At 41.1% G+C, this 25513-nt stretch overlaps 3 protein-coding genes across 3 annotated transcripts; 1 reads left to right on the forward strand and 2 right to left on the reverse strand.

Annotated features, from left to right (window-relative positions):
• The first annotated feature begins 1102 nt into the window (after positions 1-1102).
• On the forward strand, positions 1103-8968 carry LOC136563438 (acyl-coenzyme A synthetase ACSM4, mitochondrial-like). The gene is made up of 13 exons (XM_066560821.1): positions 1103-1303; positions 1756-1966; positions 2345-2552; positions 2668-2811; positions 3054-3210; positions 3826-3905; positions 4652-4775; positions 5289-5369; positions 5481-5582; positions 5940-6067; positions 6752-6851; positions 7689-7808; positions 8597-8968. Exons 1-13 carry the CDS (start codon positions 1103-1105, stop codon positions 8681-8683), a joined length of 1743 nt encoding a protein of 580 aa, XP_066416918.1. The 3' UTR covers positions 8684-8968.
• Positions 8969-14959: 5991 nt separating this feature from the next.
• THUMPD1 (THUMP domain containing 1) lies at positions 14960-18648 on the reverse strand. The gene is made up of 4 exons (XM_066560741.1): positions 18433-18648; positions 17808-17988; positions 17221-17469; positions 14960-16662 (listed from the first exon to the last, which is right to left on the reverse strand). Exons 1-4 carry the CDS (start codon positions 18646-18648, stop codon positions 16322-16324), a joined length of 987 nt encoding a protein of 328 aa, XP_066416838.1. The 3' UTR covers positions 14960-16321.
• Positions 18649-19604: 956 nt separating this feature from the next.
• On the reverse strand, positions 19605-25442 carry ERI2 (ERI1 exoribonuclease family member 2). The gene is made up of 8 exons (XM_066561075.1): positions 25405-25442; positions 25120-25259; positions 24292-24419; positions 23995-24151; positions 23362-23462; positions 22421-22502; positions 21688-21776; positions 19605-21477 (listed from the first exon to the last, which is right to left on the reverse strand). Exons 1-8 carry the CDS (start codon positions 25425-25427, stop codon positions 20134-20136), a joined length of 2064 nt encoding a protein of 687 aa, XP_066417172.1. The 5' UTR covers positions 25428-25442; the 3' UTR covers positions 19605-20133.
• Positions 25443-25513: the final 71 nt, after the last annotated feature.

Consider the following 25513-nt stretch of genomic DNA (forward strand, 5'->3'; position numbering starts at 1 on the left):
ACGAACTGTGGAAGAAAAAGTAGAAAACACTCAAAGTGTAACTACAACTCTTAGAGACATACAAATAAAAGAGAAGTTAATAAAAATAATCTTTGTCCTGTGGTGGGTATCAGCAGCACATTGATATATTCTTGTCAATAACTACCACTGCAGCATTCTCAAATTCTTTCAGAGTGGAAAGAAAAAAAATTTATTTTGAATGCTTCTCTTCATCATGATCAATTTGTGATGTACTTAAATGGTTAAAGTTGAGGCAAAAGAAGACCCAAAATGCTTTAGGTTAAGGTGCAAATGACGCACGATTAACAATGGTGTAAATGATTACAAGAAAAAAGTTACTCCACAGGAAGAATTTGCTGCTTGGTCTGTTTTGTGCCACATTCTGTTCTCGTTACTCCAGAAGAAGTGAGCAATAAAGTCAGAAGAGTTTCACTCCAAAACCTTTATGAAGGAGTTTCCAGGTTTCACATCTCCAGGGAACAGCTGATCCTTACAGTGCCTCATATGGGAAACATGTCCTAACAGGTGAGTGGAATGAATGAAGAGGATCTCCCCCAGCAGCTCCTGATCTCTCCTGTCCACAGCAGACAGGCCAGGAAAATGAGTAGAAAAGTCTCTATCAAACTCAGTGGCTACATAACAAAGTGAAGGCTCTTAGGATTGGTGATGTGAATGGGTCAACCAGTCAGCAACTGCCGAGGCTAAAGCAGTGAGATTCTTGATGGAACTAGTTTGGAAACAAGCAGAAAAGAAAAAGGAATTGAGAATCAGATACTGAATGTATGAAGCAGGAACATTCTTGTAATGTAAAAAGTAATATCTGATGTGGTGTTTTACTATGGAGAGTTGTGGGCAATTAATTTAAAAACTAAAAATATGTGAAAGCAGGAACTTAACATGTAATTAGCATGTTCAAATCAGTCTGGCTCTGACTAGCCTAAGTGACTTTAATGAAGAACTGGATTACCTTTGGATAATCTCAATATTATTTCTCTTTTTTTGTTGGTTCGGTTTTTGTTTGTTTGTTATTGCAGGATTCATAGCAAGAATTCTCCAATTTTCTTATACAGTGTACAGCATCTAAGACACATAGTCTTCTGCCATGAAGCTGCTGTTGAAGTTACAGAATCTAAAACTCTTGTGGATTCTGAAACCTCCTAATAGGACTTTCCATGGACACCCCAGGCTGCTTTCCTCTGATGTGCATTCCCAATATGAGTCCATCAGACAGGGCAAACAGGAAATACCAAAGTACTTTAACTTTGCAAGTGATGTACTGGACAGATGGTCTGAGATTGAAAAGGTAGGTGATCTTCTGTTGTGCCAATGAGATACTTTAATTTGAAATTTCATTTGAAATAAGCTGGGATTTCTTCTTTATAAAAGCAATCAGTTGCCAAATGAAATTCGCATTGAAAATTATACAAAAGTTCATTGTTTCTTGCTTTATTTATTGTTATTTTGTAGGACCATTAATGCACAGTAAAAGGCTTAAACTGAAATAGGATCCAGACTAGGACTTGGATCTGGAGACAATTAGGCTGGTAAACATTTCAAGTTCAGAAAAAGAGAATCTATTGGGAATAACTGAGCTTGATAAATAGCAAATCTTGATCCTTTAAGGACAAGAAAAAAAATAGCTTATATGCCAGCTATGTCAAATACTCAGATCTTCCATAATTTACAGGTATCTGTGCATTATTTCATGGTCTTTCAGAAGAAAATATTTTATGTTTAAATTCCTATGTTTCATAGGCTGGAAAGAGACCATCAAACCCTGCTTTCTGGTGGGTAAATGGCAAAGGAGAAGAAGTGAAGTGGAGCTTTGAGGAGCTGGGGTTCCTGTCTCGGAAAGTGGCCAATGTACTGACTAAAGAATGTGGACTGCAGAAGGGAGACAGGCTTATCCTGATCCTACCACGAATTCCAGAATGGTGGCTGGTCAAGGTGGCTTGTATGAGAGCAGGTCAGTGAGGTCAAATGATCATTGCAAATCAGTTGAGAGGATCAAGAATGGATATGGTTTATCAAGGAAAAATAGTGTAATAGTCCAGTGGGCGGACTGGCTGCCAGGCAGTCCTGAAGGGTTTGCACCAGCTCATGCAGTGGGCAAGAAAATGCCAGAAGGCAGGGAAGAGCCATGGAAGTCAGCAGACAGATCCACATTTAATTGCTGACAGGAGAGCACAGGCATCTGCATTAATCTAATCTAACTGTTTGGCTGGGGAACACCAGGGCAAATGATATTAGAGATCAGTTTGGGAATATTTAATAACTTGGATTCTTAGAAAAGAGTAAGATACAGAAAAAATGCCAACACAAACTAACTTTATCTGTCTTCCAGGAATTGTCATAATCCCAGGAACATCCCAATTATCAGCTAAAGACATACTGTACCGACTCCAGGCATCAAAGGCTGCGTGCATCATTACCACTGACAGACTGGCTCCTGCAGTGGACTCGGTGGCATCCCAGTGCCAGCTCCTGAAAACCAAGCTAATGGTGTCCAAAGGCAGCAGGGAGGGATGGCTGAACTTCACTGAGCTGTACCAGTAAGTATGAGTGAGTGTCACTGCAGTCATGAGGACAGAGCAGACCTGTTCCCACAAGCACTCATTTACATTAACTGCAACCATTGAAGTTATAATTACATTCTCCTTTTTGCAGAAATCAATCTGCTGACCATTCCTGTGTCAAAACAAGGATTCAAGACCCAATGATGATCTTCTTTACCAGTGGAACTACAGGTTCTCCAAAGATGACTCTACATTCCCAGGGCAGTCTTGGTTTCAGACCCCTTTTAAGTGAAAGGTATGAAAGAGTTAAGCCTGGTTGAACATAAGACAATTGAAGCTGCATAGTAGAGCTATTGTAAAAAATTACTGAATAAGAAATACCAATGTATATCCCCAGCCTTTCTCCCTTTGAAATCAGAGTAAAAACTCCATCAAATTGCTAGGGACTAGGGTCACCCCACTGTCTCAATCTTCCAATTAATATCTTTTACCCTCTTTCTGGGTATATTTTATTATCCTTTTTTTTTTCTCTATCAGGTACTGGTTGGATTTGACTTGCTCTCAAATGATATGGAACACTGCAGACACAGGATGGATACTAACTTCAATAGCATCTTTTTTTGATCCTTGGGTTTTTGGGTCATGTATCTTTATACATAACCTACCGCAGACTGACTCAGAAGTTATCCTAAATGTAAGGGAAAAACTCATGGAAATGTATTCATCTGCAGAAAGCATGCCAAAACCAATTTTTGATAGCATCCATAGATTTCATGGGGGTTGTGTTTGAGATACTGTATTTGTTGTGTAAAGCCCTGTTCTGTTTACATTTTTATTGTATACAGAAGGGAACAAACATGCAATCCATTCATACATTTTGCTCATAGCCAGTGAGCACGTGAACAAAAATCATCCAAAAGCAGCAATAAATGACTGCCATTCACTTTAGTGACTGTGGAAATAGTATCAGAGGGTATTAATGCAGAAATGAAATGTTTCTGTGCCCACACCAGCCAAGATGAAAGTGAACACCTCCCTGTGATGTAGACAGAGGAGCTATTCTGGCCATGCCCCAAGCTGTGCAGTCCTCTTGTCAGGTAGATGTGTTAGCATGGGCTTTTTGTAATCAAATCTACAGTCTCTGCATATTGCACCAACTGCAGGAGGGTTCCTCACCCAACAGAGGGTGTGGTGCTTTTACATAGGGGGCAAATGTACTTCTCCTTTCTGTGTCACCTGTTTACTGTACATTCCAAAGGCAGTTTTTTGGCTGAGCTTCACATGTCCTTCTTATTGTTTAACCCTCTAGACTCTCTGCAGATTCCCAATTGATGCCCTGGTCGGTGCTCCAACATTGTTCCGCATGCTGGTGCAAAATGATCTGTCCAAGTATGTAAAAAATTATTTAGTAATGTTTAATTTACCCTAACTAAACTTAGTCATCTCCTATATCTAACTGCTTGACCCAAAATAGGGTAATAATTTAGTTTAAAATATCCTTGACAAGAAATCCTTGACCATCATGCAAAATTTAAGTTTTGCTGAGGTTTTTGATCAGAGAAACTTGATGTTTTCCCTCAGAAATTTGAGACTTATGCTACTGCACTTGTGAGTATGAAACTGAGAGTCTGTTAAATACTTTGTCATAATTTTTGTCTACCACATTGATTGTCCAGAGTTTGGGAAGGGCTTCATCCTAGAAAGTGCATGTCAGCATAACTGTGAGGGAATTATTTGTTGTGGCAGTTGTACCTCACCCCCTGTTCCAGTTCTCACTGCCTGTCATTGTTCCTTCCTTCCATCTTGAACTTTCTCCCTTGGCCCGTTGCAGAGGGTCAGCAATCAGGGCCCTGGCTCAGCAGATCAGTACTGGTTTATTTATAATCCCAGCTGACTTCAGCAACAATTTTATTTTTCACATGTTTAACTCTGACTGCTGCTTATGGAGAGTGTTGAGCACAGAGCTATATCCTTGTTGTATTGGGAGCAGAAGGATCAGGGCCCCTCTGATTTCCCCACTTTGTGGCACTAACTCTCCCAGTGAACAGCTCTCCCATGGCATTCACCCTTGCCTGCTCCTGGTCTCCCCCTCTAGATTTAAGTGTTGCCTTTCTTGTTTTTAACTCCCTGTGAAGATACAAATTCAAGAGCCTGAAGTACTGCATGAGTGGAGGGGAACCACTCAACCCAGAAGTCATGGAGCAGTGGAAGAGCTACACTGGGCTGGACATCCATGAAGTGTATGGCCAGACTGAAATGGTACATCTGTAGGGACAATGGCCTATTAAATCTCTGGAATTTCTTTTTGCTGTAAGGTTTGTTTTGTAAGAACACAGTGTGTTTCCTCCTTCACATTTCTGTGAATATTTCAGTAATTCCCTTCCCTGGTAACCTCTGAAAGAACTCCCTCTCATGGCTCTCCTCACAGAACCTGCCAGGAACATGAGGGTTTGGGAGGGAATGTGCTGTAATATTTCCACAAATGTCCTTAAGCTAATTCCAAGTAACAGTGTCAGTCAAGAGGGCAGAGTTTGAGTCTAAGGGAAGAAGACTGGGTAGCAGAGGACATGAATTTTTCACAGAGAATGGAACAGGATTATTTCAGGGAGTTTTACGATTTTGCTTATCTATACCATACAGCACTGACATATAGGATCCTATGAATCTTAATTCCTTACTTTAGAATTAGTCTAGAAACTACATTTAATGAATTAAGTGTGAATGTAGCAATTTTCTTTTGAAAAGCTTTGGTTTGATTTTGATTTTTTACAGGGAATAATCTGCTCTGTTTCTAAAGGAATGAAGATTAAACCTGGATCAATGGGGAAAGCAGCTCCCCTTTATGATGTTCAGGTTTGTTGACTGCTCTTTAGATTCTGTCATGGGGGATTTTTTGTTTGGTTGGATTTGTGTTTGGAGTTTGTTTTTCCATTGGACTAAAATAAGAACTGTTTTTCATTCTAGATCGTAGACAAAAATGCCAATATCCTGCCTCCAGGACAACAGGGGGAAATTGCCATCAGAAGCAAACCTATAAGGCCACTTGGTTTTTTCTCTGAATATTTAGTAAGAACTTTATTTTATTCCTTGCCACCACTACCAATCTCCCCAAAAGCTCCCCAGTTGCATAGTGGTCCTAAAGGCTGAACATTTTTCACTATTTTATTATTTATTACCAGAGTAATTTGTTTATTTGAATTGGTGAGTGTTAGAAAAGGAAAGAAAATAATTTAGGATCAAGTTATTTTTTTTCTTAAAGAATAGAAATTATTTTAAACCTATTTTATTGTATCTTATAGCAATATCAGTACATCCTTGACTGAAAAATTAGGTTGCAGTGCATTTGATGTTATTTGTGTTATAACATAATGTATAGCAAATGCTTGCTAAAAATCTAAACTACTGCTTGTAAACCACTTTAAGGATAACCCTAAGAAAACTGCAGAAAGTGAACGTGGGGATTTTTATGTCACTGGAGACAGAGGGACTATGGATGAAGAGGGATATTTCCAGTTTATTGGCAGAGACGATGACATCATCATTTCTTCAGGGTTAGTCTGCACACACCCATTCTAAACCTGCCATTGTAAGTCCTCACATGTTGTGTTGGATATTCTTACATGTGAGCTTCTGGCATCATAATCCTGTGACTGGAATGTATTGACCTCTTGATTTTGGAATACTTGCTGTTATTATTAGCTTTTCAAAGACCTGCAGTATCATCTCTGTGATGGATCCATTTCCCCTGCAACATCTCGTGTGTTTCAACAAAGAATGAAGACTTCAGTTGGCAAAGGAGGGATGTTTATCTAATGAATTTTTTTACTAAAATTGAAGGAACCACTATTGGATTCCAAGAGCTTTTGAAACAATTTATTTTTAACATGTTGAAAGGAAAGAACTTGATATTGTATGATGTGATTCCATGATGTGGCACAGGCTGCTGCTGCAGACCCCAGCTACAGGGTGGGATGGAGCTCCAGCCTAAGAGCCCCAAGGAGAGGGGACAGATGGAGAGGTATCCACAGCCCCAGCAGTCCTCTGCCACAAAGACCACTATGAAATGCTCCTACTTCTAACCCAGACAGCTGTCCCATTTTGCCTAAAACTTCTATAGCTGGTTATTGATTTGGTTTTGGATTTTTTTCTCAACATGAAAATTTAAAAACTTTTGGTACTGTTTTTTCCAGACAAAAAGCAAGAGCCAAACCTCATTTTTCTTTTTCCTGACCTAGGTATCGCATTGGGCCATTTGAAGTAGAGAGTGCCCTGATAGAACACCCAGCTGTGGTAGAAACAGCTGTTGTCAGCAGCCCAGACCCCCTCAGAGGAGAGGTAAGGATGCTGAATGGAGGGGGAAAGCAATGCATTTGTCCAAATATATAATGATATCAAGGAAGTTCTACTTCACTGAAGAACTTACGCTCTAAGTCAATAATGCCATCTTAGAATAATGGAATTGTTTAGCTTGGAAAATACCTCTGAGATCATTGAGTCCAACCATGAACCCAGCACTGTCAGATCCACAAATACACCATGTCCCTGAGCACCACACCTACTTCCATCATGGATAATCCTAGTGGGGCTGACAAGCAAAATCCCTTCCCATTTACATGCCTTTGTTCTTCTGAGTTTCTTTTCTGTGGAGAAACAGAAAAGTCTTCTCTGTGGAGAACACTACTGTGATGTTTACTTTGCCTTTGTTCTTAAGCATTTGTCTGTACACTTAAATTGTGATTTATGACTCTTGGTGTGGCCAAAGTTCTACTGCACTTGCCTGAGAATTAGACATGGGCTGCAGGTGTGGTAAATGCACAATCCTGTGCCAGGATAACAGTGCTTACTGTCCTCAGTGTGAACTTCAGAGAGAAACAAAATGTCCCTTAGCTTCAGAGAGAACTCCACAGAGACACATTTTATTGCCCCTTCCTCTTGGCTGCTGCTGAGAAGGGAAAAGGGTCTTATTTGTAATGAGGGCACAAAAGCTGTCCTTTAGACTTTCCCTTCTGCACATACACATGCAGAAGCTGGGCACAATCATTTCTTATCCTGTGCTGGTTTCTCTGTTCCTTGTGACTGTTGTGACTCTGAGCAGTGCTGCTCTCTGGTAACTGCACATCAGCCCTTAAATAAAGGTAGTGTCAGATATCTCTTGTTAATTTTACCTTACAGGTTGTGAAAGCATTTGTGGTTCTGTCCCCAACCTTTTCATCCACTGACCTGACAAGCTTAACTCGTGACTTGCAGGACCATGTTAAGAAAACTACTGCTCCATATAAATACCCTAGAAAGGTAAATATTTCTGAGGGGAAACTTTAAAGCAGGGCACCCTTCCCTAAATCTCAGGAGAATTACCATTTAGATTTTCATTATTCACTTGAAAGAGACAGCAATAAAGATTCATTTCACTGGCTCCAGAAGACCTTTCCTAAATAACATTAATTTAGAATGTTTTTCATGAATTTGTGAAAAGTACTTATTCAAACTTCTCAAAATTTTCTAGGTTTTGTATATCCCAGTCAGATCTCCATGTTCTAAGTCAGACTCACAATCATAATTCTCCATTTTGTGTTTAACCTTCAAACAAGCACTTCCCATGCCTTTAAGGTAGCATATGACCGAATCTAAAGAAGTTTTTATCCACTGATCATTACAAGTAATAAACTGACACAAGCCCAAGAGGATACACTTGGTGTTTCTTAGTAATCCCAGCACCACAGGAAAAGATCTACTTCAATGCCTTAGATAAATTGAGCAGAACTCACAGAACTAAGAACCATTAAAGACCCTGGGGCTTGAGCATCCTTTCTTTCTTCTTTTTGTCATTCATCTCTGACCTCTGATATCATTCAGGCATTTGCCCTTCTGCTATGAGTTACTGTACTCAGTTTGGCCAGCTGAGAGGCAGCCACAGAGATGGTTTCACAAGTGGCACAATGTGCTTTTTGGTTTGGCTTGGATTTGAGGCAGGCAGCTCTTACTGATGGGAGCCCTCTCAGTTTTCCACATATGCTTGGAGAGTCTTGGAAAACCAGCTCTGTAGAACATGCTGCATTGCCTTCTCTCTTTATTTTATCTAGGTGGAATTTGTCAAAGAGCTGCCAAAGACAGTCACTGGGAAGATCAAGAGGAATGAATTAAGAGATAAAGAGTGGGGACGGATATAGCATTGTTTGGAATTCAACAGAACTTCTTCCATTCCATTAGCACTATATACATTTCACTACTATAGCTGCCATCATTCTGATCTCTTTTTGTTAAGTGCCTGAGCGCAAAAAACTACAGGTAAAATCAAGATGTGATATTTGTGCCTGCTTGCAGAGTTTCCAATGTCAGTATCTGACTGAATTGTATTATTCTGGGTGAAAAATAAAATTTTCAATAGCCTTTCCCTTTGAGACTTCCTCACCATCCCTCTTGCAGCCCAGCTTCTATTTGATGTTATTCTTGAGAGACAATAAAAATATAATGCCCACATTTGAAAAGGTATTTTACATCAAATATATTTTAATTCATTATTTCCTGAGAGTTTACCCTGACATCCAAAGCTTATGGAAAGGACATGATGACTGGTATGGTCACTATATGAGTTCCAAAAATGCAACATTATGAAGAGGTTGGAAAAGAACATCTTTTCTGGTGCCACTGGATAGTGGACGTAAAAGTCCTAAAAATGCATTGTTACAGATGGGGGATTAGCAGCTTTATTGGATAGGTTCAAAATCCACATTTTTGGTGGTAGGATGAGAACCATGTGTAGGTATCTTTTCTTTTGGAAGTGTCTTGTCTCTTCCAAGCACTAGCCAGGAGTGAACTTCTCACTGCAAGGCTGGAAGTATTCTGAAACAGATATGAACATAAGATCCCATCTTTTGCTTTAAAAACCCCTCTGAGGTAAATGAAATTGGAATTGAGATTATGTTCAGTATGTGAGAATTAATAGATGATGCTGTTATGCATAATGAGAAATTAGTTAGTTGTAGAAACAGTATGTGCTTAATGTTGCACATATACCTATATACAGTATATATAAATATATGGGTTTTGTATGCATTTGGTGCATAAAACTGCTATGCTGACATTAGTAAGAAAGTTAATATTTAGTTTTATGTCTTGAAATGCTTAATGCATTTCCAGAATGGGTTTGGAACTTGGTCCTTCGGATTTTCTGCATTGTGATTTTTGTGACTTAGCATGAGTTAATTTAGCCAGTCTATTGAGCAGGAGCATTTTATAAGTGATCTACAATTTCACCTCCTTTCCCACAATACCAAAACTTGGAATTAAGCTTTAATGGGAAACAGAACAGCCTTTAGATAAGTTTAATTATTTAAAAGGATTTCAGATTGTTGCTATAAAACCAACTTTTCTGCTAATACTTGATCTATGTCTAAACAGTCATCCTGTAAGAATAAAAAATGAACACAAATTATAAATGAAATGTACATCTGCAAATCATAAATGAAATGTACATCAGCTTATCTCTTTGAAAAGGGTTTGTTATTGAAAAGATCAGTAAGAGAAGATGTAATTTGCCAAGTTTGACCATCACACTCAAGTGTTAGATTTAAGATTCAGAACTCACCATCACTGTCTGAGCTTCCATCAGCTGTGGCAGAGCAACAGAGCTCAGCAGCTGCTAATTTGTTAATGGGTTCCTTGACAGTCCTTAAAATCCAAAATAAAGTTATCCTCAAACACAACCTCACAGGCTTCTAGTGAGTGTAGAAAATTAAATCCCCCAGGGGAGCAAGTCGTTTGTTTAATGTGATTCTACCAGAAGAAAAGTGAACAAAATAAGCTTGTGCTCTAACATGGCTGTAGCAGGGTTTTAAACTTCCCTTCCCTTTACCTGAATTACAGCTTTGTTCTGAGAGATTAATTTTTCTCTCCTTCAGTCAGTCAGAACAGAAGAAAAACACGTTGGATATTTTAAATGTAATGTTGTATTTTAAATGTAATCCATTTTTGGAGAGAATAACAGGAAATTGGATTAGATCTTTAACTGCAATCGAAAAAACATTGAAAAATATGATCTGCTCACAATTTCAGCATCTGATTCTTTTTAAGGGCATTCAGATTTCAAATGTGAGTACTTTTTGGAAAAGTAATCCACTTTGAAGTGATCAGATATTAAAAGTAATACATTTGTTCCATGTAAGTAATAAATTTTTAAATATAATCTAACTATGAACTTTGAAAGTAAATTGATTGTAAAGCAATTTTAAAAGTATAATCCTGCAACATGTTTCTAGGTTTTTGGTATTGGTCTGTGCTGGGCTTTAAACAGAGCTGGCTAGACTTTTCCCTGAGCCCTGGTAGTGGCACAAATTGTTCATTCCAGCAGGGAAGGGCTTGTTCAGGAGGTTTCTTCTCTGTTGCAGCATAGCCTGCTCAGACAGAGCAGGCACATTGGGTCAGACAGACTTTCCAACATGTTCTTGCAGTTCTGCAATGATAACCTGAACCTGACCAGGAAAAAAGGAAGAAACCCACTGGTGAATCAAAGCATTTCTGTTTGATGTGTGGGCAGGAGCCTTTGCTCAGTCACACTGCCCAGGTGTTCAAGCAAACACACAGAACCCCTCAGTGGTACCAAGGCTGTGCTGTTTCAGGGGGGTGTGTTTGTCCTGCACTACTGACTTGAGGAATTACTGAGTCAACCAATTGATATTCCTTGTTTCTCTAAACCAGAACTTACTCTTTTTGTTGGGCACTGGGATTGATGTGCTGTCTGCCAGCTAAATCCTAAAAAGAGCCTGAAACTTTTAAATTTGCAGGCTTGCCACAGAAAAGGAGAACAGTTTGTAATGAAACTGCTAACTCATGTTGTTTTTTCTCTGTGCAGACAAGTTGGGGTTTGTTCAATAACTATCAAAGATAGTTATTGTTCTGGGAACATTCAGAGGAAGAAACTGAGAAACAGAGTGGTACTCTTTGCTGCTGAGCTCCTCACCAGAACATGCTCATCCTGGACTTTTGTGTATTCCATTTTGTGTATTCCATCCTGATTCCTGTCAGTGTTAAGACAACAGCCTTCTGAATAAGGGTGGAAGATACACATTGCTGTTCTGCTGCTTTGAAACATTTCTAAAGCAATATATTCTCTATAACTTTAAATGTACATGGGAGAAAAGGTTTTTGAAAATAGTGATAGAAGGAAAAATGGACTAGTCCTTATTTTTTCTATCTGCAGTGCTTTTACTGAGAGCCACAATATATGTAACTCTGTGCCAAATATTATTTTGTGAGAATGTTTTTTAATATTGTTGGTGATCAGACTTCCAGGTCTAGCCAGTACTGGGTTGCATAGAGTTTCAGGATTAAATACAATCAAGGATTTCCTGGGCTGAGGTGTCAGTTCAGACTGTGAGATATTTCCATAACAGTCAAGCTGTTCCAAGGTTATGGGAACAGCAGAGGTTTAGATCATCCCTGCTAGGTCACATCTCACATTTCTTGTTACCTCTCTGTAGCCCTTGCACTTCACACCATGCTGCTACAGCACTTGATTCAGAAGATATAAGCAGTAGCTGAACTCTATGGCAAAGGCTGTATTGAGCATAAAAACACCTGTGAACCAAAAAAAAAAAAAAAAAAAAAGAAGCACAGTGTTACTTATCTCAGATGTTCCTGGTTCTGTAAAAGTGTTCATGTGACCTTTCAGGACAACTAATTGTCATCAACTGGCTGATAAACAGAAGTCCCAGGCTTGTGCCCGGAGGGTTCTGCAGGTGGATCTTGCCTCCTTCACACCCTCAAGCTCTGACATGGATATTTCTTTGCTTTCCAGCTACCAAACTCAATATTGTCTGAGGTCAAAAATAGAAAACAAATGCACAAAATGCTGTGTCCATTACATTAATCTTAATGGATCTGAGCTTGCACTACTGAAACCAGAGGGCAGCTGAGACTTTAATTCTTTAGGAGCAGAAATGGAAAGGGAGATGAAATTAAATGGAGCTCAAATCTCAGAGTAGTGGCAGCTGAGCATGGCTTGTATTCAAACAGGTGAATTGTGTAATTCCTAGTGGTCTGTAGATTGTTTCTTACCTTCTATGCCAGAAGTTAATTCATTTAACAATTATATTTCTTATTTGACTTCCTTGCTTGAACATCTGACAATCAAAGGGGGGACTGGGGTAGTCACTAACAATTGATGTAATTACCTTCATCATTTTTCTTTCACTTTCTGCGGCTTGGGTTAAATCAGTTTAACTGTGACAGACTCAAAGCTGCCAGTGTTTTCTGCCTCAGAGTTATGCATTCTGTGCCTGCAGCAAAGGAGCTATCCTGTACTTCAAGTCTGCACTTCTCTATTCAAGCTCAGATGTGTGAGACTTGTTTTACCACCTTCTCATTTCTGGATTGAATGGTGCTGGTAGCCAACAAATCAGGAAAAGCTGTGATCAGGACTGAAAGGGAAAAATACCTAATACATTTCCAATTTTATTGCACTTTCAGGTGTCATCATCATCCCAGGGACAACACAACTGACAGCACCTGCCATCTGCCATCGATGGCTGGCTTCGAAGGCCAGGTGTGTTATTGTAATCCATGCTCTTGCTCCTGGGGTGGACTCAGGTGCATCCAGTGCCAGTCTCTGAAAACAAAGCTGATGGTGTCTCAGCAGGGCTGAGTGGCTGAACTTCAGCCATTTGCTCAAGTAAGTGCCTTCTACCTAAACCCTGTTAGAGTTATCTCCAGTGGAAATGTCCTCATGTTTGAACACTTGTATCTTATTAATGAATGATTAATAAGATTGAAATGAGATACCTCTAAGGGGGTAGGAGAAGAGGCAACTCAGTCCCTTTTTTATATACAGAAGCAATATTAAGGAATAGGCAAACTGCTAATTATAAAGTAAGTAGCCTTATGATGTCTACATTTGGTATATAAGACCATAAAACACAGAAAAGCAGGCAGGAATTACTTCTATTGACAGCTGTGGTATATTTACTCTCTAAAAGACAAATATTCTATACAAATTATTCCATATTCCTAAAACCTGATGATAATAAGGCTACTGTGAATGGCTTTTCACCATGAAAGGCTAAAAAGGGAACTGTAAAATGAACTTAATGCCCTTAGGAATCCTCTAGACAGATCACTGGCAGTCTGCCTGGCAGGATAACTGCCCTGACCTCCCTGCTGCCCATGTCCTTGGCTGCCTCAGCTGAGTGCTCTGGGGCTCTGCAGTGGAGCTCCTGGGCAGCAGGAGCCACCAGCCAGCCCCAGGACACAGCTGGGCTGGGGAGGCACTGCCCACACACAACCTTGCAGGAGTGAGCAGTGCTTGCATGCCAAGCCAACAAACAGCAGTCCTGGCAGAGCCTTTTTCATCCATTTTTGTACCTGCCACACCACAGTTTGATCCAAGAGCAGTCTTAAATGTAAGAACACCATGCCCACAATGAACAGTTACTCATATTTCATGTTGTTTTCCAGGCAGGCCACAAAACTAAGCCTCTTAGGTTTACAGGATTAGCTGTTTTAAGATGGCATAACCACAGGGTGATTGCTCTTTGAATAGGAATATAATACAGGAAGGATTTTGCAGCATGATTCTTTTGGGCACAGGATATTACCAGCTGCTTCCAATCAGTAGGAGTTACTGATGTTACTTAAAGCTCTCCCCTACTGTATTTCACTACTGAAATGATAAATGAACTGAATTACAATTAAATTCTTACTTTAATTTCACAGTTTTGACCCTCAAGAAAGGCAAGTCAGTACTGGAAAACACTGAGGCTGTGAGATTGGCTTGTTCTTAAATTATCTACAAGTTTCTCAAGCCAATCTGAGTTCTAATCTAGCACAAGAGGAAGAGTGAATCTCAGGGCCAGGGTTTCATACCATCCTTGAGTTTCAAGTCAGCATCAGGACAAATTCAGTACACCACATTCCACCATCAATGTATCACCTCTTCAGCTGATGTTTGGGCAGGTAGCATCTTTCCTCAGCACTGGCAGTGACAGCAATTATTTGGTTTTTCGTGTGAGGGAGATCATAATAATGTTTTATGGCTTGTCCATGAAGGTTTGAATTCAAAACACTGAAGCACCATTTGAGCATGGGGGAACCACTGAGCCCAAAAGTGAAGGCACAGCAGAAAAGGCAGGGAATTAATGTCTAAACAATGAATGTTCAGTAAGAGCCAACTGTGAAAAATCAGAAGTAAACTATAAGCCCTGTAGGCAGACAGGTCAGTGAGAGAGAGGAGGAAAGAAAACAAAAAATCCCAGTAATTACCCTGAGTTTTGTCCTTAGAAGTTAAGCAGGCTGTCATGAATCACGATGACCAACATCAGCCACCAATAAACATTCACAGTTGCCTTTGTGTCTGGTCTCAGATGGTTCTTTCCTTTGTATGACTCAGACATTGATGGTTTTAATCCACACACAAAAAATCTTCAAAAATTTAAAGAAAACACCACAGGACATAAGAAAGCAGAGTTTTAATAAATGGGCTGCAATGGAGACAGGACTAGGGAAATAAAAGTCCTCTTCATTTTCCAACTTCTGAAACAATTTTGACAGAAGAAGAAAATATAAATTATGAAAGTCTTGAACATGTCCTTTTCATTAAACCAAGAGAAGTAACAAATTCTGTTCTTCAAGATAAGTATTTTCCCATTAGCAACACACAGGCTTTTATGCTAGAAATGAAATACTAAAGCTAGAAAGTTCTACAGGAGGCATACTCAAAACCCTGTTGGAAAGCAAGTTATAGCTGCACTGGTTTTGGGTGGTTTTTAGGGGTCACAGGGACAGTCCACTGCAACAATAAGACAACAGAAAGACTCACTAGCATTACCCTCAATCTGAAACAAAATTGATACAAAAAGTTAAAACTGTACCAAAAATTAAAATTTAATTCCCCTTATCTAGTATGGTATAATGGAGGGCTTCTTTCATAAGAAGCTTCCAATCAGTATTTCAATTCAAACTTTTGAGACTTAAGAAAAAAAAATAAAACAAGAAACACTTTATAAAATCCCTCAAGGATTGAGTCTTTGGAAAGAGCAGCAAAAGGCTATCTGCAGGAAATTACTCAAAAGGATTCCATTCAGTGATTACAGCATTTACTATAAACCAGTAAGTGCTGCATACACAGCTAATGTAAACACACATGTAGTTTTTGATAAAACCATCTGCAATGCCTGCACTGTACTTCTATTGTTCTAAAACAGTCCAATCTAAATCATCTCATAATATTCAAGTATTTATATATGTAACAGTTCTTTCCATTCAAGTCAAGACAGCATATCTGTGTATATATATAAATATATGTATAAATCCCTCCATCAAATTATTAGATTTACCTCATTCTGCTGTTCACACAGAAAAATGTTACCAAGTTCTGCAGCTGTCAGCTCACTCCCTTCCCAAAATCCTCTGCAACCAACTCTTTTCCAGATCTCTCTCTGACAATAATTGCTCAGAGCTGCCTCTGTGCTGCTTTTTGGCTTCTGTAGCCTCCAGATATAACAAAGGAGAGTCCATACATGTCAGGGTGGCCACATCTACATATACATGCACAGACCCCTGCTTTGTGTGCCAGGTACAGGAAATGCAGAACAAAGCTGCAGGAGGACAGCAAGCTTCACCAGAAAGGTGATGCACTCTTGAGCACCCTTACATCTGCTGAAATGTCAGTTCCACCTGCAACGAGCATTAAAATTCTTACACTTGTGGATTTTAAAACCAGGACTTCAAAACAAAACCCCTCTCTTCATTCCAAAACCCTTTCAGAACTCTAGGGCAACTTTTTTTTATATGTTTGGATTACATTCAGCTTTCCCTTATATCACATTTTCTACTATCAGAGCAACATTCCCCTTGGGCTCAGATTCTATTTCACTTTGATTCTTGTTTTCTTCTTTTACTTCTTTAGAGCTCTTCTTCTGCTCCTCAGTTTCTGCTTTAGCTACCTCTGAATTCTGTTCTTCTGTCACACTTGATGGGTTTTGTTGTGCATCTTCTTTGTTGCTCTTCACCACCTCCTGCAGATTGTATTTCCTGAACAGAACATAGTCTCTCACCACACTTAAGCAACAGACGGTTTTTATTATTTCCACCACAATTGTGTATTGTGGATTATTAAGATCAACCTTGTTTTCTGGATTGAGGCTGCCCACAATTCCTGTAAAAGAAGATGCAATTTAAAAGATGCTGGGAAAACTGTTTAAGAGCATAAGCATGTCTTGTTTCTCAGCAATTGCAGTGAGAAAATTTTTCGGTTTCTTCAGTCCTGCTGGTGGTACATTCTGAGAGTCCTGCTCTGTTCCAACCATTAAGCAATTACAAAACTAATTTGCTATAATGGAGAGGGATCTTGCCTCCTCTCTCTTCATTTTTATCCATTCAATAAAACACTTGAGCAAGGTGGAGCTATTATATGAGTCAAATACTGAACCAAAATAGTAATATTATTATTTCAATACAGCATCCAGAGAGAAAACCAAATAGCATTTCAAAGCACATATAACTGATGCTGCAAATTAGAATCAACATTGTTCTCTCTTCTGCTTATAGTCTCTTAAGACATAAACACCAACAAGGAATACTGATGTCAAGCTTTTTTTAAGTGTTAGAGGAGCTTTTAGAATTCAACAAAAAATGCGTATGTCCATTATGACCTCTTTTAATAGTCTGACCCATGTTATGCATGCAATCTTGTTCTGTCTGAAAACATACATACCTGCCAGTTCCTTAATTACTTCTTCCCTACTCATATGGCTGTTATTACGAGCTTTGTAAACAATCTGAAAAGTACCCTTGTTAGGGGCTTTAAACCAAGGCTCAAAGAACGTTTCTGTGTATTTTTTCATATCTTCCATAAAAGCTTTGCAAGTTCCAGAAATGGGCAGCATGCGCAGAATGACTCTTGTTTTCTTCTTTTTAGTGGTGTGCATATCCTTTAGTATATGGTGCACCAGGTTCTCAGGTTCTACAAGAAAAACAGTTGGGTATGAGCAACAAATAGAAGGCATCATCTCTCCTCTTCCCCTTCTATATAATAAGCTAAGAACTTGGCTGCACTGCTGTCAGCCTCAAATCCTTTTATGTAAACAGCTGTTTTACTATATCAAAACGAAATCATTGTTTGTCAAGATTGTTTGTCAAAGCAGTTTCCTCTACGTTTAGCTTCTTCACTCATAACAAAATTCAGTGGCACGGCCAAAGGGAACGGTATTTGTTTGATATACACGTGTTACTTGGAAGCCACACTCTGTGGCCTTTTACTAACAGTTTGAGAGGATTACTCAGCATCAGCAGAAGTCCCACCTATGCCCTGGGTTCTGATGAAGACCACGTTGTTGGCACCGCTCTCCACCGACTGGAACCGCCGCAGCTTCTGCTCCGTCGAAGCACGGATCTGGCCAACCTCCTTCTTCACAGCAGCCTCGACATCATCCTCATCCTCCTCCCTGTCGCTTCCAGACAGCCTCTCCTCGTGATCTGAAAACTTCACAGAGGCACCATTTGTTGGTGAGCACCGAGCAGCAGTGCCCAGCTCACAGCCCGCAATGGGCCCGCCACACAGGGCACGGCCCGGGCCGGCAGCGGGGCTGCGAGGGGGCTCGCCCAGAACCTGGGGCATTCGGGGGCGTGGTGCACACACGCGGCTCCTTCCACACACACGCGGGGCTCCCTCCCCACACACGCGGCTCCCTCCACACACACGCGGGGCTCCTTACCCACACACACACGCGGCTCCTTCCACACACACACAGCTCCCTCCCCACACACACAGCTCCTTCCACACACACACAGCTCCTTCCACACACACGCGGCTCCCTCCCCACACACACGCGGCTCCCTCCCCACACACAGCGGGAGCCGATGCCTCGGGGTGCCGCTCCCCGCCCCGCCAGCCCGCCCCGAGCGCCGCCGGCCGGGCCGCACGCACCTGCTCGGGCCCGTAGAGCAGGTCCCCGTACTCGCCCAGCAGGCTGTAGGCCTCCCCCACGCACTTGCGCTCGTTCATGTTGCAGGTGATGAGGATGCCGCGCATGCCGGCCTCCAGCTGCCGCCCGGCGCCGCGGGGCCGCTTGGCCCGGCCGGCCCCCGCCGCGAAGTGCCCCTTGGGCCGCCGCTTCCGCGCCGCCGGCTCGGCCGCGGCCATCGGGCAGCTCCGCCAGCACCGCCGCGATGGCGTCAGCGCCGCGCCCGCCCCGCGCCCGCCCGCCCGGCACAGCGCCGCGCCTGGAGCGGCGGCCGCGGGCACCGGCGAGCGAACCTCGGCACCGAACCGCCGGAGAGACTTGCCAGGACCGACCTGCCGGGACCGACCCGCCGGAGCGCGGGTGGCGGACCCAGGGTGGCGAGCACTCTAGTGGCGCGTTCAGCCGCGGCCAAATTCGTAAGCCCTTGATGCCTTCGCTTCCCCCGAGCTCCGGTTCCAGAGTTTAAACCTGTGTTAGTAATTCCGGAGCCGAGGGGAGCGAGCAGCCCTCGGTCCGGCTCTGCAACGCCGCGTCCGACAGCGACCCGAGCGCTCCACGGACGGAGATGCTTCGGCCGCTTCCCTGCCGGTCCGAGTCCCGAAGGTGTCACGGCGTAGAGGGACCAGCTAAACCAGAAACTTTGAACAGGTAAATGGAGGCTTGGAAAAACAGTGAACATGTGCCAACAGAACAGTCGTGGCCCGTAGCGTAGCTCCTAAAGGAAGGCGTCTGTGTGCATCCCGGTCTGTAAGAGCCGCCTTTCCCTGCTGTAACTTTCAAGCTTCTTGGACAATTAAGGGGTAAGAATTGTTAGAGGTTCTGATCTGTTGAAAAAACTGACCCAGGCAGTTGATCCAAATTCATTATAAGAAAACCACCACTGGAAGCAAACTGCACTAGAAGTGGAGAAAAAATTAAAGTACTTTCTGCTTTTTTGCAGGATTTTTTACAAAGAAAGACATTGCAGATTTACACAGTAATGTAAAGTAAGACATTACACTATATCCTTAGTTTAGGTTTGAATACATTCTTACCTGATTCTGTCTGTCCCAGGGGCTACACTACAAGCTAAAGCAGACACTGACAGAAATGAAATGGGAAACCCAGAGAGGAAAAAGCACAACAGTAATGTGTGTTAAATAAAATATTTAATGAAATATCAGTATCTTACCTTTATTGTTACTTACATAATAAAAAACTCTGTAAGAGTTTAAGAGAATACTATGCCTTCAAGAATCACTTTTGATGTGCAACATCTTATAAAAAGATTTTAAAATCTTTCAAAAGTTTCAAAAATTAAAAGTTGTAGGCATTACAAGTATATTTAGGAAAAAAAGGGCAAATAAATCCTAAGGACTGGACTAGTAAAGTATTTAAAATATATGATAAAACAGAAATTCAGGAATTGTAGCAATAGCTGCTCATACTCTAATTTTAGCACTTATAGTTTTATCTGTTCTCTCACACTTTATTAAGGAGTTACTTTATGATCTGCTGATATTTTTGTGTGTTTGAGCAACTTTCCTTTCTATTGATATTAACCAAGAACTGTCCTTTTCGTCCCATTATGAGTGTATATATCTGACTGTCCATTTGACTGTCCTGATTCCATTAAGCATGAAACTTAGAGAGTTTAGGATTCAGACAAAAAATTGTATCCATTTTCAAGTTCTCATAGAGGGTCTAAGACACCAATATTTTTTGTTGGAAGAATTCTCTGAATTGCTAGGAACAGTTCCAAGAGAGGTCAAAGCATCTGCATTAAAGGTGAGACCACAAGATTTCTCTTTCAGAAGTGCATATTCCCACTTGAAGTATCCACAACTTTTCTTGTTTCCTCCTTGCTTGCCAACAGGACAACAATAAAATGCTCTGCCATGATTTGGGCCAGCATTTGACACAGAGAGTTTTTTGGCTCTTCGGCCGCAGTTACACAGAGGGGGAGTTGATTTTCCATTTCTCACAGCTCTTACAGGCTCATTCAAATTGACTGTGGAGTTCAGCACTGCAGGAAATACTCTGGGCAAATTTGAACTTCTCAAAGCTAAGGAGTGATCAAAAGAGGAAGTCTTCTCTTGATATATATGAAAAGACTGCTTTTTTGCTGGTGGGCCTGTTTTTGGACTAGTTGGCTTTCTTTTAGGAGCCTCTAAAGGAGTAGAGTAATTTCCAGTTAATGCTGGTTGTGCTGAAACAGCATTTCCCTTTGCAGATGGTAACTTGAAAGCTGAAAATTTTGAAGTCTGCCTTTGTACTGTCCCTATATTATAGATTGTAGTATCAGGACTTTTGTAAACAACAGACCTCAGATGTTTCATGGGTGCTACACTTTCCTCCAAACCCTGATTATCTGAACTTGTCACAGCCAATTGTTTTGAAATAGTTTCTTCTTCAGACACTGTTAGACTATCTGTACTTGAGTCATCCTCGAGCTGAACAGAGTCTGAATTTTGTTCGTATTGAGATTCTGGTATCAAAGCAACATCTTCCCAGTCTGTCAGCAGAGACAGGCACTCAGAGCTGGTGCTGATGTCCCCACTGGAGACAGTAACTGAGGGGATGGTGGTGGAGACCAGCACCAGCCCTGATCCCTGCACTGGGAGGCTGGGCCTGGCTGTTCTCAGAGGCTGCCCAGTGCTCAATCCCCGCTGGATGCCTGCTGATGCAGGACTGGGACATGGCTGTGCCAGACCCAGGGGAAGAGGAAATCTGTCAGGAGATGCTGCTGAAGAGCTTTGGCTTTGAGCATGGAATTCAGTCCTTGAGCTGCTGCTGGGTACAACACACACATCTGCAGAGGGATCAGTGCAAGTGATCTGCTGCTCCCCAGCCTGTACATTAGAATTTATCTTGTTTCCAGCAATACCCTTGTGTTTGTTCTCAGCCAGAGGTTTTGTTTCACAAGTTCCATCTCTAGATGTTTCAGGTCTGCTCTTACTTCCCAGCGGAGTCTTGTCAGTGACATTTACAGTCAGTGTTCTGGAAATTAAATTACTCTTCTGATGTGCCTAGGGAGTCCATAAACAAAAGCAGATTTTGGAAAGTGAATACCCAGACATTTTGGGAATAAATGCACAAAATTAATAAGCATATCAGCCTAAGGTTGTTCTTTCCAAATCACAGTCAGGATGCTGGGTTTATTATTTGAATAGCTCACCTTTCATCTGTATTCCAGGCTACAAAGCAAGTAGACAGGAAGATACAAAGTAGTAACTAACCTTATCCAAAGATTTAGTAACTTTCAGCACACATCCATCACAAATCAGCCTCCAAGCAAGACGAGCAGTATTCCGGGAATCATCCAACCCTTCAAAAGTATGGGTATATTAATGGCTTCTTTTTAACTGCTACTGGGAATAGTTCTTATTACTGGAAAAATGTAATCTATGTAAGCCTTACAGGAATGACAAGGAGTCAGAGAACTGTGACACTAAGTCATCTAGTTCAAAAAAGGGAATGGAAGTAGAAAATTCCAGATAATTCTCTGTGCTGAAACATCTGAAGGATTATCCATAGAGCTGAATATCTATTCACAATTTTAAATATCCTTGCTCTTTTTATTAGTCAAGTAAAAAAAACCATATTGTGCTGGAATTCTCTCACATTATCAGGATATCCAGAGCTATCAGGTAAAATCAAGTTTCTTTATCTTCTCTCAACCTCTTTTGCATCCTAGCAATTCATAAATTGATCTTATGAACATACATTCAATAGCAGTAGAAGAGATTTCAGAAATGAAGTATGAGGTTAGAAATAACAAACTGATCTCAGAGCACTTTGCCTTTCTTGGTTTGATGGTCTGTTGGACAGAACATGGCATAACCTGAAGCAGTAGTAACTACTCAGAGTAATGACTAGCTGCTTTAGGTTAACTAGAGCTAAATATTTCTATTTAGCTTTATAAGCTACATATATTTATATATATATTAAAATGAGGATCATCATGCTTACCAGAATGTTCCCGTCCTTCAAAAGCTATCCCCAAATCCTGCAAAGCTCCATTTAGCCCCTTAGGCTTTCTGTTATAGAAGGCCTAAGGAAAGAAATGCAGGTGCTTAACACAGAGCATTTAAAAACCTTTCCCTAGTGAAGCAAAGCCATTCCAGAAATATCCCCTTACGAATAATAAATCTCACAAAGCAATTAAGCAAGTTGGGTATCTGCATTTTAGGATAAAACCATAAGTTACTTACCCTGTTAGGAATCAGAATGGAAAGAAACATTAATTCCTTCTCTCAGTCTTAAGCAAATCCATTCTGTCTGAGCTCTGGAATCATTTGTCTGCACTCTATGGCTTACTTACACTGATGAAAGTCTTAACAGACCAGCATTGAAGAATACAACTATAAATAATACCTTAAGATGCAATCAAAGGCATGGCCATGAATATATTTGGCATAGGTATGGATTTTTTGTAAGTGAAAAAAGTGAGTATTACTATTTGCTCCTAATATGAGTATCTGATTTGATCAATACAAAGGGGGAATATTCACACTGTTTGTCTTTAGAGACCTAATTCTGCTGCCTACCTGTAAGGTACCTCTAAACAGACTATAATGACAACTTCCTCCACAGCAATACAAGGCAGCAATGAGAGCACACAAAACAAAAAAAGATAGGAAGCAAGGACAGCAAAACGTGTCAGGAAAGGAAGAGCAGCTTATAAATTCTCATAGTTATCATTCTTTTATCAAACAACAATCCTTTCCTAGCATTAAGATTTCCATTCAAGTTCAGAGTTCTAGGGCAGTTGGTTATTGAGCAGTAACAACACGAAATAAAACCAGGTTACACTGGTCCCTGGGACATAGAGCATTGCCTTGTAAGCCCAGGTACAGTCAGCCTTTGAGGTGAGTGTGGGTAGAAATGTTTCAGTCTGTCCATCCTCTCACCCTGTAGGTCGCTTTGAGATCAATCCAGGCATTCAGAATGTCGGGTTTGCGCAGCTGCTTCCTCCTACACTCGTAGTGCAAACACACACCCAGGTCCCAGTCTGTGCAGGGAGAACCACAGTCAATCCACCACTGCAGAACTGGCCTAAAATCCACATAATGTGGCCTGTGTGTCCCTTCATGTGGCCTAAAAATCTGCATAAAAGGACACAACAGCAACAACACACTGTCAGCATCCTGTGCTGCTGGAGGCAGGAGGCACAGGCTGTGAAGTGGTTGTCCAAGGGAGACACTGGGGTTGCTGCAATGGGACACCAGAAGAAGCAAACCCCTGTTAGTAATTAACTTCAGATAGAGATCTCAAAGATCTAAAGATCTCTAATTCATTTAGATACACTAAAAATGATCATACGATTCACTAAAGCAGAAAAATGTAACAGTATCAGACCCTGGAGTCAAAGATGCAGCGAACACGTCAGGATTCCGTGGATTTCATCTTTTCAGTCTTATCCCAATATTCCATATTTTATACCTAATAATAGGATTTGGGCTGTATAGAAGTGAAGACACAATCTCACTAGTGCCACCTAATGTTATTACTGTGCAGAAAAAGCAAATGAAAATGTTATTTACCTGTCCATGTAACAAAGGCACACACTTTTGCTTCTGAAGTAGAATTACTCTGACTATCTGTACTGAACATAATTTTCTTCTCCTTTTGTATCTTTTGAATCCATTTCATAAACTGTGATAAGCAGATGTTAAGAGGCACCCCTTGGTCAACTTGATTCTTCAAGGAACAGAACAAGAAGCATGTATGTGTTAGAATTCACTGAAATTCATTTGAGGTTTATTTCTTTATAGCCTCTTTAAATAAAACAGTAAACAGCAATTATACAATTATAAAACAATGTTAAGTCATAATTATACCTGTGTTATGCCAGTTAGTTCTGTACAGAATTCAGAGAGAATAGGATGCTCCTGGGGCTGAACATACATATGGAATTCAGATTCAATGGCTCCTGTTGAGGTGTTTAACAAGACTGCTGGAAATTCAACTGCAACAATCACGGAGAAGAAGAAACAAAACAAACAAAACAGAACCAAAACACAAGGCCAGAAAGGTTAAAACTGTTCACAGGAATTAGACCATTTTCATATGGGTCTCTGCCAACTCAACATATTCCATTATTCTATTCCATTATATATATTTATGTATATATATTATATAATGGAGTAAATTTTATATCTATATCTATAATTTATATTTATATAATTTTATATAAACAAAATTTTAGATATCAAATTATAATTGAATTAAAATAAATTTCTAAAACTTTATATTTATAATTTTATATATATATTATATAAAAAGTTTTTATATATCTAAAAATTTATTATATAAAATTTTTATATATAAAATTTTATATTATAAAATTTATGTAGAATTTATATATATATATATTTATTTTTATATGTATGTATAAACATAGAGGTCAAGCATGATGCTGATAAAGCCAGGGTTGTGGGTTTGATCCCTGTATAGATCACTCGCTTAAGAGCTGGAGTTGATAATCCCTGTTGGTCTCTTTCAGTTCAGAATATTCTGTGTATATACAATATATATATACACACTTATATTATTTGTATATCTATTATCCCATTACACTGGGGCTGAAACGCCAGGGGTTAAAGGAACCCAATACAAGGAGGGCCCATAAAGACGACACCGGTTCAGAGCCAGCTCGGGGCACTCACTGATCTCGGGCCCGCGCCGATCGCGGTCCCCCCAGCACGTGGCCTCGAAGTCCAGGACGATCAGGAAGGCGAAGCGCTGCCCCGCGCCCGCCCGCGCCCCGCTCCGCGTCCGTGCGCTGCTCCGCGCCAGCCCCAGCCGCCTGCGGACACCGACCGAGCTCAGGGGCCGCCCGCCACCGCCGCGGCCCCTCCGCGCCCGGACACCGCCACCGCCACCGCCACCGCCACCGCCACCGCCACCGCCACCGCCCCTCTGCGCCCGGACACCGCGCCCCGGCCCCGTACCTGGCCAGGCGCTTGGTGGCCATGGCCGGCTCCGCCGCCTGAGCGCGCTGCCGCCGTTTCAAAGCTCCCGCGGGCCCGCCCCCATCGCGCTCTCGGCGCTCGGCTGCTC

Source organism: Molothrus aeneus, chromosome 16 (genome assembly GCF_037042795.1).
Source record: "Molothrus aeneus isolate 106 chromosome 16, BPBGC_Maene_1.0, whole genome shotgun sequence".
NCBI classification, from domain to species: domain Eukaryota; kingdom Metazoa; phylum Chordata; class Aves; order Passeriformes; family Icteridae; genus Molothrus; species Molothrus aeneus.

Excerpts from the sequence above, each read along its gene's own strand:
- LOC136563438 (XM_066560821.1), top strand. The coding sequence starts at position 1,103 with ATGAAGCTGCTGTTGAAGTTACAGAATCTAAAACTCTTGTGGATTCTG. Across the intron at positions 2,812-3,053 it reads AGACCCCTTTTAAGTGAAAG|GTACTGGTTGGATTTGACTT; the intron begins GTATGAAAGAGT and ends TTTCTCTATCAG. Across the intron at positions 7,809-8,596 it reads CATATAAATACCCTAGAAAG|GTGGAATTTGTCAAAGAGCT; the intron begins GTAAATATTTCT and ends TATTTTATCTAG.
- THUMPD1 (XM_066560741.1), bottom strand. The coding sequence starts at position 18,648 with ATGGCCGCGGCCGAGCCGGCGGCGCGGAAGCGGCGGCCCAAGGGGCAC. Across the intron at positions 17,470-17,807 it reads CATCAGAACCCAGGGCATAG|AACCTGAGAACCTGGTGCAC; the intron begins GTGGGACTTCTG and ends TTTTTCTTGTAG. Across the intron at positions 16,663-17,220 it reads AGTAATTAAGGAACTGGCAG|GAATTGTGGGCAGCCTCAAT; the intron begins GTATGTATGTTT and ends CTTCTTTTACAG.
- ERI2 (XM_066561075.1), bottom strand. The coding sequence starts at position 25,427 with ATGGCCACCAAGCGCCTGGCCAG. Across the intron at positions 24,420-25,119 it reads TCGGCGCGGGCCCGAGATCA|TTGAATTTCCAGCAGTCTTG; the intron begins GTGAGTGCCCCG and ends TGATTGTTGCAG. Across the intron at positions 21,777-22,420 it reads TGAAGGACGGGAACATTCTG|GGTTGGATGATTCCCGGAAT; the intron begins GTAAGCATGATG and ends ATACTTTTGAAG.